This window comes from Molossus molossus, unplaced genomic scaffold, assembly GCF_014108415.1.
Source record: "Molossus molossus isolate mMolMol1 unplaced genomic scaffold, mMolMol1.p scaffold_m16_p_13, whole genome shotgun sequence".
Lineage (NCBI taxonomy): Eukaryota > Metazoa > Chordata > Mammalia > Chiroptera > Molossidae > Molossus > Molossus molossus.
Window position 1 is genome coordinate 53,459,452 of NW_023425348.1, and position 20,806 is coordinate 53,480,257.

At 35.2% G+C, this 20,806-nt stretch overlaps 1 protein-coding gene across 2 annotated transcripts in view; it reads right to left on the reverse strand.

Moving 5' to 3' along the window:
• Positions 1–20,806, reverse strand: part of SBF2 (SET binding factor 2) — a 417,243-nt gene that overhangs the window by 241,396 nt on the left and 155,041 nt on the right. For both annotated transcript variants that reach the window (XM_036258297.1, XM_036258299.1), the window contains exon 3: positions 15,204–15,341. In XM_036258297.1, coding sequence (XP_036114190.1) covers positions 15,204–15,341 — 138 coding nt within the window. The remainder of the gene's footprint in view (positions 1–15,203; positions 15,342–20,806) is intronic.

Genomic DNA, 20,806 nt, shown 5'->3' on the forward strand with positions numbered 1-20,806 from the left:
CAAACAAACTCATAGACAGAGACAATCTATGAAGGGGGAGGAGAAGAGGGTTGGGGAAGGATATAGAGGGTAAAAGGTCAAGTATATGGTAACAGTGAGACTAGACTATGGGTTAAAAGCACACAATTCAATATATAGATGTATTATAGAACTGTATACTTGAAACTTACACAATATTATTAACCAATGTCATCCCATTAATTTAATTTTAAAAACCTGTATTACAATAAAATAAATTTAAAAAATAATAAAACGAGACTGTTAAAAATACCAAGTGGTGTTCTTGTGAGAAGAAAATAAAATAAAGTACAAGTGAATTAAATAAAATGGAATAAAATATTGTAAAACTTTTACCATAGTGCCTAGAACATGATAAACCTTCAATGTATCATAAGCGCTAAAATCTTTTTTCCTACCCATAAGCTTTTTGCCTGGATTGTCCATTTTTCTTTCCCTTAGTCTAAGTCTTAACTCATATTTTAAATGTCCACTGAGTTCTTCAAACTTTGTAAGACTCACTCCAGCTACCCAGTCTTTAATTATTAACTCTTTCATTGAACTGGTCTAGCATATGGTACTTTGGAATATCTTTATATTTAAGTTTTGGTTTTGCCTCCTAAGCTGGATTTTGAGTGAACTGAGATGAAGAAACATATCTTATTCCTGCTATGTATCTCTCTCTTTATTACTTATTTACTTCCCCAAAGTATTCTCATTCATTCCTTCCTTTTCCTTCGATGATATTTTGTTTCCTAACATACCAAATGTCTTTTCTGCAAATTTTATCATTATTATTGGTTCATAAACACTTTTAAAGTTCATTTAAAAGCTTTACAACTAAATAAAGTGATACAACTAAATAAAAAAATTAAATAGGTCTATCAATTTTTTAAATATGGCAATAAAAAGCAATCTCACAACTACCATAATTTACCAATTATTTTAAAAAATTTACAATCACATTGCCAAGCTGAATAATCTTGGAGATATATTATCAAAAGTTTTATACCAAAGATTTGCTTGTGATTTTTGACAGTGTACTGTATCATAGAGAGATAAGTCAACATATTTAAAGTTGCACAATTATACTTTGGATGGTGTGTGTCCCTAAGTTCCTCCTTTATTTAGGCTTCCAAATAATGTGTCATAGTGTATTTGGTATGAAGTAATTCACACCAGGAGAATTAAAAGATCTATTTTTGAACTGATGATATGATCCAAAAATAAAAGAAAAACACATTTTTAAAAAAACAACATAGTTGAGTGTTCACACTGAAAATGGGAACATTACTGATGACCTATAAAGGAACACTATTTAGGCTTTAAATTTTCTTTCAAATTCTACCTCCTTGTTTGTACCATTCTGTGGATTAGTTCCAAAATTCATGAACTTTCTGTTCGGAGCGCAGAAAAGCTGTCATACAATTCTGATTAGTACCTACTACCTAAGCACAATTATATAGGAGTCGGAATTTTTATAATTTGTATTTTCAGAATCTTGGGAAAACTCCTAAGAAGCAGATTCTAACTTTCTACTACTTGACTATTATCTGAGATAAAAACAGTAATTTTTTAAACTCTGATTTTAAATACACAAGAGGCCAGGTTTTAGTTTCTAATATTCCATACGCAAATGTGCCAGGGGTCCTTGGAGAAATGGCTGATTTCAAGGCTGAGGAAGGAAAAGAATAAGATGAACCTGGATTAGCTTGTCATAACAGAAAGTTTAAAAAAAAAAAGTGATGGGGCCTTGTCTAAAGAATATAGGAACAAATCTCAAGGAGTACCTGTTGGTCAAATCCAGGATAATTTGTGCATTAACACAAGTAAAACCATTAATCACATACTACTGAAGAAAAAAGAAATTGGAACACATGAATTTGCATCTCAGAGAGACATGGTAGGAATGCTCTTTGCTTATAATAAAATGTCAACTACTGACTGGTTAAAGGTAGAGGGTGTATGGAGTTGGAAAATAATTATTTTGTAACCATCATAATAAAAATTGGCACAGGCAAGAATAATAACTAAATGCTAAATCTAGGGGGCCATAATAAATGTGTAATAGAATATTTGCACAGTCTTACAGTGTCTCCTTAAAGTGTCTTGTTTATTAGCTGCAAGCAAAGAAAAATAAGGCAACCCAATGGATATATCTGACAATCACTTGACCAGGTACCCAGTATTAACATCTTAAATGGGAGGCAGACAGATATTATATACTTCCAGATGTGTTCTCTTTGAAGGAAATCCTTATAAGGAACACACTCAGTACCCCAAAATGTTGGTAGTATTCCAACTGTTGATATATAACCTGATTCTAAAGATGAGAGACATCAGAAAAACACAAAACAATAAACCTTCTATTAAAAAGAAGCATGGGGACCTGCATTATTCGCAAATGTCAACGTCATACAAAAAGAAATGCTATGTGACTATTTCAGATGAAAAGAGAATTATATTAAATGCAATACGTGAGTTTAAACTGCATCCTGACTGGGGGACATAAACAAAGGACATAACTAGATCAAATGACAAAATTGAAATATGGTTGGTGGATTAAAGTATAATGCTGATGTTAAATATACTAAGATTGATAATCATACTATGTTTATGTAAAAGATCATACTTATTCCTATGAAATATCTCTGAAGACTTTAGGGCAAAGGGAGATGATGCACACAAATTTCTCTCAAATGATTCAGGAAAAAGTATGTTTGTGTGTAAGGAGAAAGAGGGAGTGAAGGATGGAGGGAGAGATCTACTAAAAATAATAAAAATAGCCCTGGCCAGTTTGGCTCAGCGGATAGAGCGTCGGCCTGTGGACCAAAGAGTCACGGGTTCCATTCTCGGTCAAGTGCATGTACCTTGGTTGCAGGTTTAATCCCTGGCCCCAGCTGGAGTCATGCAGGAGGCAACCAATCAATGTGTCTCTCTCACATTGATGTTTCTCTCTCCCTCCCTCCCTCCCTCTCTCTCACTCTATCTAAGAAAATCAATGGAAAAGTATTCTCTGGTGAGGACAAATAATAATAATAATGATAATAATAATAATAAAGAAAGGGGGTAAAGTATTAAAAATAGGTGAATATAGGTAAAGAATATATAGCTGTTTGCAATGTTTTTTTTTGTTTGTTTGTTTTTATCCTCACCCGAGGATATTTTTCCATTTTTTTGTACAGATAGAGTAGGAGGGAGAGAAAGGAAGGGAGAGAGAGAGAGAAACATCGACGTGAAGGGACACATCGAGTGGCTGCCACCCGCACGACCGACCAGGGCCGGGGACAAACTGCAACCGAAGTACGTGCCCTTAACGGGAACCGAACCCGGGTCTCTCCGGACCACAGGCTGACGCTCTAACCGCTGAGCCAAACTGGCCAGGGCTGCAATGTTCTTTTAACTTTTCTGTAAGTTGAACATTATTTCCAAATTAAAAGTTTGAAAACTATCCATGAATTCCAGAACCTCTTTACACTTGCTACACTGTCTTTTTCTCTTTTTCTTTATTAAGGTATAATTGACAAAATTGTAAAATATTTTGAGTGGTGATTTGATATACAGATACACTGTGAAAAGGATTTCCCCAACTAGATAATTAACACATCCAATACCTCACACACTTACCTTTTTTTCATTTATTTATTAATTTATTTATTTATAATTGATATTTACTAAGAGAGTAAATTATAAATTTTCTCATTTTAAAGAAGGTAAATGTAAGCAAGAAACATTTACCTTTATTTATTTATTTATTTATTTATTTTTTATCCTCACCCGAGGACATTTTTTTTACTTTTTGTTCAGATAGAGCGGAGAAAGAGAGAGAGAGAGAAACATTGACATGAAAGGGACACATCGAGTGGCTGCCACCCGCACGACCCAACCAGGGCCGGGGACAAACTGCAACCGAGGTACATGCCCTTAGCGGGAACCGAACCCGGGTCTCTCTGGACCGCAGGCCAACGCTCTAACCGCTGAGCCAAACCGGCCAGGGCCATTTACCTTTTTTAAATGAGAACATTTATAATCTACTCTCTTAGTAAACATCAATTACACAATACAGTGTTGTCAACTAGAGTCACCATATTTTACTATAGATCCTGAGACCTTATTTATCTTATTGCTGAAAATTTCTACCCTTTTACCAACCTCTCCCTAATTCCCCAACTCTCAGTTCCTGAGACCACCCTTCTAGTCTCTATTTCTATGAGTTTGACGGTTTTTTCTTAAGAGTCTACAAAAAAATGATGCCATGTACAATTTGTCTTTCTCTGTCTGGCTTACTTCACTTAATATAATGCCCTCAAGTTCCATCCATGTTGTTTTAAACAGCAGGGTTTCCTTGTTTCTTGTGGATAAATAATATCCCTCTGCGTGCATGTGTATGTATGTGTCTGTATATAACATCTTTATCCATTCAACTGTTGATAGACACTTAGGTTGTTTCCATGTCTTGGCTACTGTGAATAATGCTGCAAAGAACATGGGAGTACAGATAGCTCTGTGATACCCTGTTTTCATTTCCTTTGGATATATAATCAGAAGTAAGATTGCTGAATCATATAGTTGTTCTATTTGTAATTTTTTTAGGAACTTCCATACTATATTCCTTCTATAGCACTTACACCAATTCACATTTTCACCAACAGTGCATAAAGTTTCCCTTTTCTCCACAGCCTCACCAATACTTATCTCTTGTCTTTTTTATGACAATTATTCTAGAAAATACTAGGTGATATCTCATTGTGGTCTTGATTTGCACTTCCTTCACAACGTTGAACACCTTTTCATATACCTGTTCCCATTTTGTATGTATTCTTTGGGAAAATGTCTATCAAGGCCTTTGTCAATTTTTTAATCAGATTTTTAAATTATTGTTGTGTGATTTCTTTATGTATCTTATTAGGTATTAACCCTTTATCAGATACATGATTTGCAAATATTTGCTCCCATTCAGTAGGTTCCTTTTGATCTTGTTGATGGTTTCCTTTGCTGTGCAGAAGTTTTATAGTTTCATGTAGTCTCACTAGTTTTTGCTTTTATTGCCATTTGCTTTTGGTGTCAAATGTAAAAATTCATTGCCAACATCTTCATTAAGGAGCCTACCCTCCACGTTTTCTTTTAGCAGTTATTTGGTTTCATGTTTGAGATTCAAATCTTTAATCCATTTTTAACTTTCTATTGGGTACAGTGTAAGATAAAGTTCCAGTTCCATTCTTTTGCATGTGGCTGTCCCAGTATCACTTATTGACTGGACTATTCTTTCACCATTCTATATTCTTGGTTCCTTTGACACAAATTAATTGACTTTATAAGCATATGTTTATTTCTGGGCTCTATATTGTTCCACTGACCTATGTGTCTGTTTTTATGCCAGTACCATACTGTTTTGATTACTATAATTTTAATATATATGTTGAAGTCAGGAAATGTGATGATTCCAGCTTTATTATTCTTTCTCAAGATTAATTTGGCTATTTGGGGTCTTTTGTGATTCCATATGAACTTGATGATTCTGTGTTCTATGAAAATAACACTGGAATTTTGATAGGGTTTACACTGAAACTAGATTTCTCTGGGTAGTATGAACATTTTAAAATTATTAATTCTTCCAATCCATTAGCATGGGATATCTTTCTATTTGTCAATATTCACCAGGGATATTGACCTGTATTTTCTTGCCTTATAGCATCCTTGCCTGGTTTTTGTTTTAGGGTAATGCTGGCCTTTTAAAATGAGTTTGGAAGTGTCCCCTTCTCTTCTATTTTTTTGGGAAGAGTTTCAGAGGATTGGTATTAATTCTTCTTTAAATGTTTCGTAGAACTGACCACTAAAGCCTTCTGGTGCTGGACTTTCCTTTGGTGGGAGGAATTTGCTTACTGATCCAATATCTTTACTACTAATTGGTCTATTTGTATTTTATATTCCTTCATGATTCAGTCCAGGCAGGCTGCATGTTTCTAGGAATGTATTCATTTTTTTCTAGGTTGTCCAATTTATGAATATAATTATTCATAATGGTCTCTTATGATCCTCTATATTTGTGTGGTATCAGTTCTAATGTATTCTCTTTCATTTCTAATTTTATTTGAGTCCTTTCTCCTTTTCCTTGGTGAGCATAGGTAAAGGTCTGTCATTTTGCTTATCTCTTCAAAAAACATTGATCGGTTCTATGGCCTTTTTACTATTTCATTAATTTTGGCTCTGATCATTATTTCCTTCCTCTACTAACTTTGGGCTTTGTTTTTCATTTTCTACTTCCATAAAGTGTAAATTTAAGTTATATATTTGAGATCTTTCTTTTTCATTAATGTAGCTGTTTATCACTATAAATTTCCCCTTTATATCTGCTTTTGCTTCATCCCATAATTTTGGCATGTTATAGTTTCATTTTCATTTGTTGTAAAATAATTTTTTTATTCCTATTTTGGTTTACTTTTTATTGTTCAGGAGCACATTATTTAACCTCCACATACTTGTGAATTTTCCAGTTTTCTTCTTGTAATTGTGTTCTAGATTCATACTTTTGTGGTTGGAAAATATGCTTGATATGATTTTAATCTCCTTAATTTTATTATATGTTTTGTTGCCTAACATATAATCTTTCCTGGAGAATGTTCCACATATGCTTGAGAAGAATGTGTGTTCTCTATTATTCTTAGATGATTCTGTGTATGTCTGTTAGGTCCATCTGATCTAACATGTTGTTTAAGTATATTTTTTATTGATTTTGTCTATATGCTCTATCCATTGTTTAATATGGGGTAGTGAAGTACTCTATTATTATTGTACTTCTGTCAATTTTTCCCTTCAAATCTGTTACTTGTTTTATATACTTAGGTGCTCTAATAATGGGTGAAGAAATATTTACAATTATTATATCCTCATAAGTGTTGGCTACTTTATGATCATACAATGACCTTCTGTGTCTCTTATTATAGTTTTGGCTTAAAGTCTCTTTTGTCTTATATATGTGTAGCTACTCCAGTATTCTTTCAGTTTCCAATTGCATGGAATATCTTTTATTATTATTTTTTTGTCCCTTCACTTTCAGTTTCTGTGCGTCTTTAAAGCGAAACTGAATTTCTGGTAGGTAGCACATATTTTGGTATTGCTTTTTATTTTTTATTCCATTTAGCCATTCTATATGTTTGAATTGGAGAATCTAGTCCATTTATATTTAAAGTAATTGTTGAATGGTATGTGCTTACTATTGCCATTTAGTTCATTGTTTCCTGGATATTTTTATAGTGCTTTGTTCCTCTCTTCCTTTGTGATTTGATGATTTTACAGAGTGGTATGCATAAATTTTGTTTTCATTATCTGTTGCTTTGTGGTTACTATGAGGTTCACATAAAATAACTCTTATGTATGAGTCTATTTTAAATTGATAAAAACTTTAGTTTGAATATATTCTGAAGCTCTACATTGCCTCTTTTTGTTTTTGATGTCACAATTTATATCCTTTTATCTTGTATATCCATTAACAAATTATTGTAATTGTTGTTATTTTTCTACTTTTGTCTTTTAACCTTCATACTACCTTTATAAGTTATTAACCCCCATCATTACAAGATTGGATTGTTCTGAATTTCTATATACAAGGTGGGGCAAAAATAGCTTTACAGTTGTGAGTACATGAAACACAGAGTTTATTCTTGTATTATTATTTATTAATTGTATTATTTTTCATACAAACAACTGTAAACCTACTTTTGCCCCACCCTGTATTTACCTTTACAAATGAGATTTATACTTTCATATATTTTCCTGTTACTAATTAGCACCCTTTCATGTCAGCTTAAAGAAGTCCACTTAGCACTATTTGTAAGGCCACTATACTGGTGATGAATTCCTTTAGCTTTTGCTTGTCTGAAAAACTCATTATATTTCTCCTTCAGTTCTGAAGAACAACTTTCTGGGTGGAGTATTCTTGGTTTTAAATATTTGTCTTTCAGCGTCTTGAATGTATTTTGCCACACCTGTCTGGCAAACAAAGTTTCTACTAAAAATTCACCTCATAGTCTTATGGGGGTTCCCTTTCACAAACAAATTGTTTTTATCTTGCTGCTCTCCTTTCTTTAACTTTTGACACTTTAATTATAATATGCCTTTCTGTTGTTCTCTTTGGGTTTATCTTATTTGGAACTCACTAGGCTTCATGAATTTGGATGTCTGTTTTCTTCCCCAGATTAGAAAAGTTTTCAGTCATTATTTCTGCAAATAAATTATCTGCCCCTTTCTTTCTCCCTTCACTTTCTGGAACCCCTTTAAAATGAATGTTGGTCAGCTTGATGGTGTTCCATAAGACCTTAAGCTATCATCAATATGTTTCACTCTTTTTTATTTTTTTTGTTTTTCTCTAAATCATTTTTTATTTTTAAATTACAGTTGACAAGCAGAAAAAGACAAATACCACATGATCTCATTTATGTACAGACTGACAATCCCCAGAAGAAGGGGGGGGAGGGGAGAAGGAAGAGATAAACCACAGAACTTATATGCATGTATGCATAACCAATGGACATGGACAACAAAGCTGGGGATGGGGCAGGGGGGATGGGGAGGAGGGTGTCAATGGGGAAAAAAGGAGAAACATCTGTAACAAAAATAAAATTAAAAAAATAAATAAAATTTAAAAAATAAAAATAAAAATAAATTACAGTTGACATATATTATCATTTTAGTTTTAGGTGTTTCCCCACTGATTAGACATTACATAACTTGCTAAGTGATCATCCCGATAAATCTCACACTAATCTGACACTACATATAGTTATTAGAATACTATTAACTATATTCCCTATGCTGTACTTTACATCCCATGACTATTAATTAACAATTAATGTGTACTTCTTAATCCTTTTACCTTTTTCAACCAAACCCCAAACTCCCCTGTGATCTGGCAATCATCAAAATGTTCTCTGTATCTATGTCTGTTTCTGTTCTCGTTCATTCATTTTACTTCTTAGATTCAATTGTTAATAGATATGTATTTATTGCCATATTATTGTTCTTATTTTTTCCTGCTTCTTCTTAAAGAATACCCTTTAATATTTCAAATAATACTGGTTTGGTTGAGATAAACTTCTTTAGCTTTTTCTTATCTGGGAAACTCTTTACTTGTCCTTTGAGTATAAATGATAGCTTTGCTAGGTACAGTAATTTTGGTTGTAGGTCCTTGCTTTCCATCACCTTGAATATTTCTTGCCAATCCCTTCTGACTTACAAAGTTCCTGTTGATAAATCAGCTGACAGTCTTATGGGAGAGTATGTCTGTTTCCTTCACCAAGTTAGGGAAGTTTTCTGTCATTTTTTTTTCAAATAGGTTTTCAATGTCTTCTTTTCTCTCTTCTCCTTGTGGCATCCCCATGATGAGAATGTTGATATGCCTGAAATTATCCCAGAGGCTCTTTACACTACCCTCATTTTTTGTCGTTGTTAATCCTCACTTAAGGATATTTTTCCATTGATGTTTTTTGGATAGAGTGGAAGGGAGGAAGTGAGAGAAGGAGAGAGAGAGAGAGATCTATTGGTTGCCTCCCACATAACCCCATCAAGGGTCAGGGATCAAACCCACAACCCAAGTATGTGTCCTTGACCAGGAATTGAACCCACAACCCTTCGGTCCATAGGCCAATGCTCTGGCTGAGCCAAACTGGCCAGCATTATCCTCATTTTTTAAAATTCTTTTTTCTTTATGCTGTCTGATACAGTGTTTTCTGCTTATCTTCCCAATCTCTGATTTGATCCTCAGCTTCATCTACTTCACTGTTGACTCCCTGTAATGTATTCTTCATTTCCAACTGGTTCTTTTTTATGTTTTCTAGTTCTACTTTTTTGTTTCCTATCTCTTTGTTGAAGTTTTCACTAAGTTTAACTACTCTCCCCCTAAATTCACTGAGTATCCTTATAACCAGTAATATGAACTCTGAATCTAGTAGATTGTTTGTCTCCATTTTGTTTAGTTCTTTCTCTGGAGTTTTGTTCTGTTTTATCATTTGGGATAAGTTTCTTTTTCTCCTCATTTTGGCAGCCCTTCTGTGTGTTTCTATGCATTAGATAGAGCTGCTACATCTCCTGAGCTTGGTAGAATGGCCTTATGTAGTAGCTGTCTTGTCGAGTCAGTGGAACAGCCTCCCTGATCACCTGAGATGGTACACACACACCCGTGTAGGCTATGTACACCCTCCTCTTGTAGTTGAGCTTTGATTGCTGTTGGCACATCAATGGAAGGGATTTTGTCCCAGGCCAATCAGATGCAAAGAATGACTGCAACCACCAATCACCAACCTCTGACCGTCATGGAGGATCACCTGTGCAGGGGCCCACTCACAGAGCAGGACTTACTTCAGTGGGGCTCCAGTGCCCACTGTGTCCACCCCTTGAATGTGTCATTTGTAAAGGTGGTTGGGTCACGGTACTTCAACATGGTCTGAAGCTATCCACTGGGTGTGCTGGCTCTGGGACCTCTGAGAAGGTGCAGGCCAAGGTCAGACACCACCTGTGTGCTGCCTAGGGCCACCTGGCATGAGCTACAAAGAGATCTACAGATGGCTGCTACTTGTGCTCGACTTGGAGGTGCCCAAGCAAAGCTAAGCTGCGAAGTAAGGATGGCTGTTGCTAGTGGCTGGCATTGGGCCACGTAATGAGAGGTACAGGGCATGCTGAGGCCAGGTGCTGCCTGTTTGATAATATCTGTTTAGGAATATCTGAAGCAAGACAGGCCATTCATATGGAAAAGCTTCTGGAAATAGCTTGGGTGGGCCTGAAAGTTCAGTGGGGCAGGGCCTCAAGGAATCATCAGGGAGGGACAAACCATGTGAGACAAGCTGATGAAATCTCTGCTGTGGAACCTGCCTGCTGGCTAAGGAAAAATGAACTCTGTCAGCACTTCTGTCTGGGAGAAAGCTGTACAACCCAGCTCTCGCTCTGACGCTAGACAATTCAGTTTCTCATGGTGTGTCTCTGGTGCCTTTCAAGCTGCTGCCCCCATGCTGGAGCTCAGAGGAAGTGAGTATAAGTTAGTCCATGCAGGTCCTTTAAGAGGAACTGCCTGGGACTCCAGAAGCCTCCTTCTCCCTCAGCTTCAATTCCTGGTGGTTTATATAGCCAGAAGTTGTGGGGACTTCACTCCTGTCACTGGAACCCTAGGCTGGGCAACCTGTTGTAGGGCTGGGACCCCTAGCTCCTTAGGGGTGACCTCCACAGCCAAGATATCCCTCCTGATTTTATATGCCACATGTGGGTGTGGGACCAGCCCATTCCATGTCTCCACCCCTCCTACCAGTCTTGATGTGGCTTCTTTTTTAATTCCCTAGTTGTAGGACTTCCATTCAGCTCAATTTCAGGAGGTTCTGAATGAAGGTTGTTCTGTAGTTTAGTTGTAATTTTGATGTGGTTGTGGGAGGAAAGAAGTACTGTGTTAACCTACACCATCATCTTGACCTGAAGCTACTTTAGCTATTTTGATTGGGTCATTTTCACTGCCCTGTCTTCAAGTCCACTGATCCTTTTTACTGCTTCATCTAGTCAGATGTTGAACCCCTCTATTGTATTTTTCAGTTTAATTTTTTTTTATTCTTTAGCTCTGTGGCTTCCATTTTATATTCCTTTGCTGAAATTATCACTTTGTTCATTCTTCTCCTGAGTTGTCAGCATCTTTATGATCATTAATTTGAATTCTTTATCAGGTAAATCACTCTTCCCATTTTACTAAGGTCTTTTTCTGAGGTTTTACCATATTCTTTCATTTGGACATATTCCTTTCTTTTTTTTTTTACATTTTCTTGGACTCTGTGTTGGTGAGATAAACTTTATCATTCAATCTTGCCCTAACTCTTGGTTGGCTCTCAAAATTTTATGATTGTCTCAGCAACCTACTTTATTCTTAGTGCTCCCTGTAGTTGAGGGTGTGCCAAAACCTATCAGTGCAGCTAAAGAAAAGATCTCAGTCATTGGGTAGATTCAGGCTGATTAGAAGCCAGGCCCTCAGGTTTCAGCTTTTAATGTATAAAAATATGCCTCTTTCAATAAACTACTTGGAGATGGGTGTTTCTGTCTATTTCCAGTTAAGAAATTTCTTTGCCCTGGCCAATTTGGCTAGGTGGTTAGAGCATTGGCCCATGAACCAGAGGGACCCAGGTTCAGTTCCCACTAAGGACATGTAACTCAGTTGCAGTTTGTCCCCGGCCCTGGTTGGGGGTCGTGTGGGTGGCAGCCAGTCAACGTGTCTCTCTCACGTTGATGTTTCTCCCTCTTCCTCCCTCTCTCCCTCCCGCTCTATCTGAAGATAAATGCAAAAATGTCCTCGGGTGAGGATAAAAAAAAATTAAAAAGTTTAAAAATAAAGAAATGTGTTTGCTACAGTCTTGTGGGACCTGGGATGTCCATCCCTGCTTGCCACCAGAAACAGGAGATTAAAAGTGTGTGTCCCTTGGATTGCAGATGCAAAATCTGGGGCACCAGATGTGTGTACAAGTTCTTTCTAAAGAGAAACCAGTGAACTAAAATAAGCCAGAAAGAGAACAAGAAGACAGTACCTGCCAGTCTCCTTTGACCCCAGGGAGAATCAGAATCTATCTCTAGTTGTGAGTTATGCAATGAAATTAACTGTGATTATTTAGGTTCTCCTTTCTCCTTCACTATCAACCCCTCCCTCAGTCAGCAGCTTTAAAGTATGCAAATAGGAATCTTTCCAGGAAAGACTAGGAGATGTGCATTTCTCTCTGCTCCCACCATGCTGAGCCCTAGGTGGAAAGCCACTGCAAACCCATTAGGAGCTCTTTATTTTCTATAGTTCGGTGGGTCTCATGAACACAAGTCACACTGGCTTTCAGACCTAGGGGTTTTGGGGGACCATCCCTCAGGCGGAAGTCTTACCATTTGGGGCAAGATTATTGGATCTAAACTCTTCATGCCTAGGGAGAAGCTGGAAGTTTTAAGTTCTTTCCTGATTGCCTATACTTTTCCATGGGTGGAGTTTATGGTAAGACTATGTCTTAGCCTTTTCTACTCATTATAGTGTGGCTATAGTGTAGGATTTGCTCAGCAACTTCTGAACTTCGTTTAGTGGTAATTGCTTCATGTGTAGCTGTAGATTCAATGTGTCCATAGAAGAAAGTACAGTCAGGAGTTTCCTGTGTTGCCATCTTGGATGAACCCCCCCATACACACACACACTCTATCTTTATGTATTACTTTTCTGTCAGTTTATATTTGGGAGGGAGGGGGTGATAGTGAAGGAGAGAGGAGAACCTAAATAATCACAGTTAATTTCATTAGACAATAATAGAAAGTTCTGAAGAGGTACCCTCAAGAATATGACAATAAAGAAAATGCTGCATTCTCAGCAGTGATTTAAATTCTAAAGATCAACATAGATAAAAATGAAAGGCCACCTAAAAAAGAAAAAGACTCTTGGCTAGAGAACACTCTTTCTTATTTAGACTGAACTGATTACCTATTTGTTGGCAACATCTACCCAAGCATTATGCAGGACAGAGATGACCATAGTCATAGATTTCTAATTTTTCTATCCTAATTGACAATATAATCCCTAATTTCAAATTTAAACAATGGACTATGTTAGTCTGACAGACATTAAATATTTGACATTAAACTTTCCTTAGTTTGATTCCACAATCAAAATGCTTCTGATTTTGATATGGCTTCCCACAAAGATCTGACAAGAAGAGAATGTGCTGATAATGCAGATAATACATATTTTGTTCTATCTAACCTTTTAACTTATCACTATAAATTAATAAACTAGCATGCTGGTTTTATTATATTAGCTAATGAATTTGGATAATGTAAGTATGCACCATGAAAAGTGATTTGTCTTCCCTTGTACTCAAAATCAGATTTCTACATCTAGAAAATTCAGATCTTGGAATTTAATTAAAGTAACCCAAACAACAAATGCTCCTTTGTGAGGCCATTTCAGAAAGCAAGCCAATCCTTTTCCCTGGTGGTAATACTCATTCATCTGCATATAGCAAAAGGTACAGCAATTAATGCAAATTGACTCTCAACATCCTCCAAACTCTTTATAGTTACAAATTGTTTCTTGTATTACAGAGTCTTGAAAGTAAAACAAACAAATAACAACAAGAAAAAGTTTTTCCTGATTACTTTACAGGGGAATGGAATTTGCACGCAATCTGACTTTCTGAAGGAATCAACCCATATGAGGCTTAAAGAAGTCAACAATTTGAGAACATAGCCACACATGGGAGACTGGATATTTTAGGGCACCTATTATGAAGATTACATTGTCTAGTGCCCAATATTATAAGTACCAAATGGGAAAAGTGTGGTTTCTACTACAACAGCCCCAACCTACACAGTTCCTAGTATCCAGAATTAGTTTCCTGTTACTCTCCACCCATGAAATTACATAAGCTATCCAATACAGTGTCATAAATCCTTTCTTGCATAAATTAGAGGAAGTATATCTAGTTGTCTGAAACTAAGAACCCCAACTAATATGCTGAAAAATCCAGTACTTCTAATTTCTATAACTGTAGCCTATGAATTTCAGTCTCACCGTCTCGCTACTATCACCACTAATTGTAATGAGTTAACATTTACTTAGGTGCTTCAAAAATACTATCAAGAATTGTATGCCCTGGCCAGTGTGGTTCAGGTGGTTGGGCATTGTCCTAGGCACCAAAGATTGCCGGGTTAAGCCCTGGTCAGGACACAGGTCTGGGTTGCAGGCTTGATCCCCCAGTAGGGAGCGTGCAGGAGGCAGCTGATCAATGTTATGCTCTCACATCAATGTTTCTCTCTTCCTAAAAATCAATCAATTATTCTTTAAAAAAAGAATTGTGATAAGTGATCTATAAATCTATAAACATTCTGATTAAATACTCAATGTTCTGTGAAAGATCCTCTCAGGAGAAGGACTGACAGGAAAAACAAGAGGTTTACCATGAGAGGATACATATCTTCTGAGTAAACAAATTCACACATACGTCATTCTTAGAAGCATTCAGATGATAATTTTTATTTTAAAAGAGAACAATTAAATTTGAATGTAATTGTTGTTCTTGCTCTCACTGGCAGTACAGTAATCCATTCTTTTTAAAGTAACCTATAGAACTCAAGTCGCCAGTTCTAACAAAAACAAATATGGAATAAACAAATTCCTAAATGTAGTCCTTTTGACTATGCTTTGGTTAGAAAGGTTGTCATACCTGAAGATTGATCTCTGCCTCGTAGAAGGTTAGGCACGAGCAGTAATGTCGATCTGAGTCGATATCTGTCAGGACCACTACGAAGAACGTCGGCGGCTTTCTCTCCCTGGACAGCTGCCATCCACTGGGCTGACAAAACTAAATGGGATAGAAAGAAAACGGTCACATTTTAAAAGTACTACAATGAAAATTTACTATTTACAAATCTCTGAGAAATGTTAAATGTTCCCCAATTTTTAAGTTTCCAGCTGAGCCCTGGCTGGTTTGGCTCAGCGGTTGGAGCGTCACCCTGCGGGCCAGAGAGTCCCGGGTTCAGTTCCCACTAGGGGCACGTACCAAAAAAAAAAAAAAAAATTTCCAGCTGATGTGACGTTACCTCAAACAATAAAAAATAAATCATGTTACAGACTCATAATGTACAACACCTTCACTAATGAGCACATACATATTATGAGAATAGCCTAGATTTTCCACAGATGCCACTCATTCTGAGACCTAGGCTGGCATACATAGCAACATAGCACCAAAACGAGAGACTTCCCCCATTAGAACAGATCAGAAAGTAAGTTGAAGATAAAGTGCCAAGTCTCTATTACTGATGAAAAACAGAATTACTTTCCAATTTCTTCATTAACCTAAGTGTCTTCAATTCAGTACAAGAAAAGAGATATCTTGTTCATCAAGACAGACCACATTCTGGGCTATAAAATACCCTTTAACATACTTAAAAGAATAGAAATCATGCAATGTATATTCTCAGACCACAATAGAATTAAACTAGAAATCAGTAACAGAAAGATAGATGAAAAATCCCAAAATACTTGGAGAATAAACAATGCACTTCGAAATAACACAATGGGTAAAAGCAAAATCTCAAAAGAAATTTTAATATATTTTGAACTACATGAAAATAAAAATACAACTTATCAACATTTGTGGGCTTCAGCAAAAATTATACTTAGAGGGAAATGTACAGCATTGAATGCGTATATTAAAATAGAAAACTGATCTAAAGTCAATAATCTAATATTCTACCTTAGAAAACTAGAAAAAAAGAGCAAATTAAATCCAAAGCAAGCAAAAAAAAAAAAAAAAGCTAATTAGAGCAGAAATGAATGAAATTGACAACAGAAACCAATAGAGAAAAATCAACAAAACTTATAGCTGGATCATTGAAAAGATCAATAAAATTTACCAGCCACTAGCCAGGCTATTGGAGAAAAAAGAATAAATACACATTGCTACTATCAGAAATAATCCTATGAATATTTATAAAAAATAATAGAGGTATATTATGTACAACTCCATGCCCACGAATTTGATAACCTAGATGAAATGGACTATTATCTTGAAAGACATAATCTGATAAAACTTACAAAACAATATAGACAATCTGAATAAGCCGATATCTATTAAAGAAATTGATTCAATAATTAATAACGATCTAAAACAAAGTATCAGGCCCAAATAGGTTCACTGGTGAGTCTACCAAACATCTGAGAAAGAAATTAGACCATTCTCTTACAATCTCTTCCAACAGACGGAAGCAAGGGAAATACCTTTTAACTCATTCTATGAATACAGCATTACCCTAAATACCAAAATCAGAAAAATAAATTATAACAATAGATCAATATTTCTCACAAACACAGATGCAAAAATCTTCAAAAAAAATTTTGTAAAATATATTCAACAATGTATAAAAAAGATTATCAATATTTCTCACAAACATAGATGCAAAAATCTTCAAAAAAATTTGTAAATCATATCCAACAATGTATAAAAAAGATTATACACCATGACCAAGTAGGATTTATTCTAGGTATGTAAGGTTGGTTCAACATTTAAAAACCAACTAATCACATCCAGAAGCTAACTACCCCCAATAACATGATCATGACAATAGATGTAGAAAAAGCATTTCAAAAAATTCTTCACCTATTCATGACAAAAACTCTCAGCACACGAAGAATACAGAGAAGTTCCTTAACTTGACAGAAAATTTACAAAAAGAACAAAACAAAAAACCCCTACAGCTAACATCATACTTAACAGTAAGAAACCAGAAGCTTTCTCACTAAGATTAGAAGCAAAGCAAGAATGTCCTCTCTCATCAAACTTTTTCAAAATTATACTGGAAGACTTAGCTAATGCAATTAGAAAAAGATTTCTATATACAGATTGAGAAGAAAAAAATATAACTATCTTTGTTCTCAGATGACATGATTGTGTAGAAAATTTGAAAAGATCAACAAAAAGTAATCAACATGGAAGTAATAAGCAATTATAGCAAGTTTCCAGTTCACAAGGTTAATATACAAAAGTCAACTGCTTTCCTATATACCAACAATGAACAAGTGTAATTTGAAATTAAAAATGCAATACCATTTACATTAGCACCTCCTCAAAATGAAATGAAGTACATTAGCACCCCAATAAATAAAATAGAAATCTAACAAAATACATAAAAGATCTATATGAGGAAAACTACAAAACTCTGATGAAAGAAATCAAAGAAGAACTAAAGGGAGAAAGACAGATTCCATGTTCGTGGATAGGAAGACTCAATACTGTCCAATGCAATCCCAAATCAAATTCCCAGGAAGTTATTTTGTGGGTATTGACAAACTTATTTTAAAGCTTATAGGGAAAGGCAAAAGGCCCAGGATGGCCAACACAATCCTGAAGGAAGAGAACAAAGTCAGAAGAGCGGCACTATCTAACTTTAAGACTTACTATAAAGCTACAGTAAGTAAGATAGTGTGGTATTGGTGAAAGAAGAGACAAATAAATTAATCAAACAGAATACAGAGCCCAGAAATAGACCATACAAATACAATCAACCAAACTTGACGAAGAAGCAAAAACAATAAAGAAAAGACAGTTTTTCAACAAATGGTGCTGGACCACCTAGATATTTACATACAAGAACCCTACACCCTTTGCAAAAATTAATTCAAAGTGTATCATACACCAAAATGTAAAACACAAAACTATAAAACTCCTAGCAAAATAACATATGAGAAAATCTCAATGACTCTGGGTTCGAATGACTTTCTAGATATGACACCAAAAGCACAAATCATGAAATAAATAACTGATAAGCTAGACTTCATTAAAATTACAAACTTCTGCTCTGCAAAAGAAACTGTCAAAAAATAAGAACACAAGCCAAGGACCGGAAGAAAATATTTTCAAAAGTCATATCTGATAATGTACTGTCATCTAAAATACATAAAGAATTCTTAAAACTCAATAATAAGAAAAAGAACAACCAATTTTAAAAAGGGGGTAAAAAATCTGAACAGACACCTCACCAAAGATTTACAGAAAGCAATAAACATATGAAAAGATGTTGAACATCATAAGACATTAGGGAATTTCAAATAAAAACAACAAAATACTACTACACACCAATAATAATGGCCAAAATCCAAACACAGACAATGCTAAATGCTGTCAAAGATGTGAAGCAACAGGAACTCTCATTCATTGCTGGTGGGAATGCAAAATGGTACAGATACTACATAAGACAGGTGTGGCAGTTTCTTATAAAACTAGACATATTCATAGCATATGATCAAGTAACTGTGCTCCTTGGTTTTTAACCCAAAGGAATTAAAAACATGTTCACACAAAAACCTGCACATGAATATTTATAGCAGCTTTATTCATAATTGCCAAAACTTGGAGGCAACCAAGATGCCTTTAAGTAGGTGAATGGAAAAATAAACTGTGGCACATCTACACAACTGAATATTATTCAGTGCTAAAAAATAATTTCAAGCCATGAGAAGGCATGGAGAAACCTTAAATGCATATTAGTAAGTAAAAGACACCACTACATATGGCATGATTTCAACTGTATGACATCATGGAAAATATAAAACTATAGAGACATTAGAAATAATAGTGGTTGCCTGGGGTTAGGGTGTGGTGGAGAACAGACAGAACACAGGATTTTTAGGGCAATGAAACTATTCTGTATGATACTGTAACAGTGGATACAACACCAAGAATGAATTCTAATGTAAATTATGGACTTTTAGTGATAATGATGTACAAATCAATGTATATTCATCCATCGACTATAACAAATGTACCACTGTGGTGGGGAATATTGACAGTATGGAAAGCTGTGTGTTTGGAGAGTAGGAAGTATATGGGAACTCTGTATTTTGCTCAATTTTGCTGTAAATCTTAAATTGCTCTAAAAAGCAGTCTTTTTTATAAAGATACCTTGAAGAAAAAAAAAGGATATCATAATTAGCAGTATTGTTCAAGAGATAAAACAGAAACAGAAATGAGCTCACCAATATAGCAACGCTCTGTGCCAGATTATTTTCTGTTACTTGGCTTATTAACTGTGCAATCCTGAACAATTTATTTAAACTCTCAGTGCCTCAGCTTCCTTATCTATAAAAGGTAGAATGTTAGTACTTACCTGCTACTAATCTGGGAAAGTTTACATAAATTAACAGGTGCAAAGCGCTCAGAGTAGCCTCTGGCATATAATCAGTGAAGTAAATGTTAGTTACTATGATTATTACCTCCTTGGTTCCAACCTCAGTGTCTATCATCATATCTATAAAACTTTGTCTTTTTGTATCAAATTTTTCTAACACCTCTCTCTCCTTTCATTGCCTCACTGACTCACTCTAAAAATTTATTTTAAAAAGTGAGATTTAGGTGATTGCCTACATTTGGAGAGAGACATTAATCACATTAACAACTTCTCTACAGAATGAAAAACTCTACCAGACTAATAGATTTTAATGTAACAGAGTATGAAAGTTCACTGATGTGTTTACAAATTCCACACTGCAACTAACCTTTAACAAATGACTATTTATTAAATTTTGGTGTGGTATTCTAATAAAAGTTTCCACAATTATCTGAAAAGGTTATTAAAATATTCCTCCTCTTTCCAAGTACATATTTGTGGAACCTGATTTTCTTCATATACTTTAACCAAACAAAATACTGCAAGAGCTTGAAAGCAGGAGCAGTTGTAAGAATCCAGCTGTCTTTTGTCAAGACAATATAAATGATATTTACAAAAATATAAAACAATAACACTCTTAACCTAGTTTTTGTTTTGAAAATATATAGCTTTTTTCATTAAAAAATTGTGCTATTTAATATGCAATGGTTTATTGTTATCTTTAAATGAATAAATAGCTTTACGTTTCTATTTGTAATTTCTAATATATAAATGAATAGATAAAAACTACACGACAAAAACTCCTTGAGGATCATCAATAATTTGTGAGAGTACAGACTGTGAGACCCCAAAGTAAGAGACCTGCTATTGTAGTGAAAGGTGTGTTAACATGTAACTAGCCTTGGCTGAAGCTACTTGGGTTGCAGAAAGGTATAATCCTGGTAGAATTGGGGAGGAATTTTATCAGGTTACAGCAAAACCCAGAAGTTTCTTTCAAAATCTTCTTACTCTCTCTCAATAAACTTCAATAAAATTTTTCAAAAATGAGTTTCAAAATCAGGAAACAGGTGTCTGTGCTTGGGTTATAAAATAATATAACAACTTATTCAGCCTGCATCATTAGTTCCACTTGTTCAACAACAACAAAAACCTTCTTCTG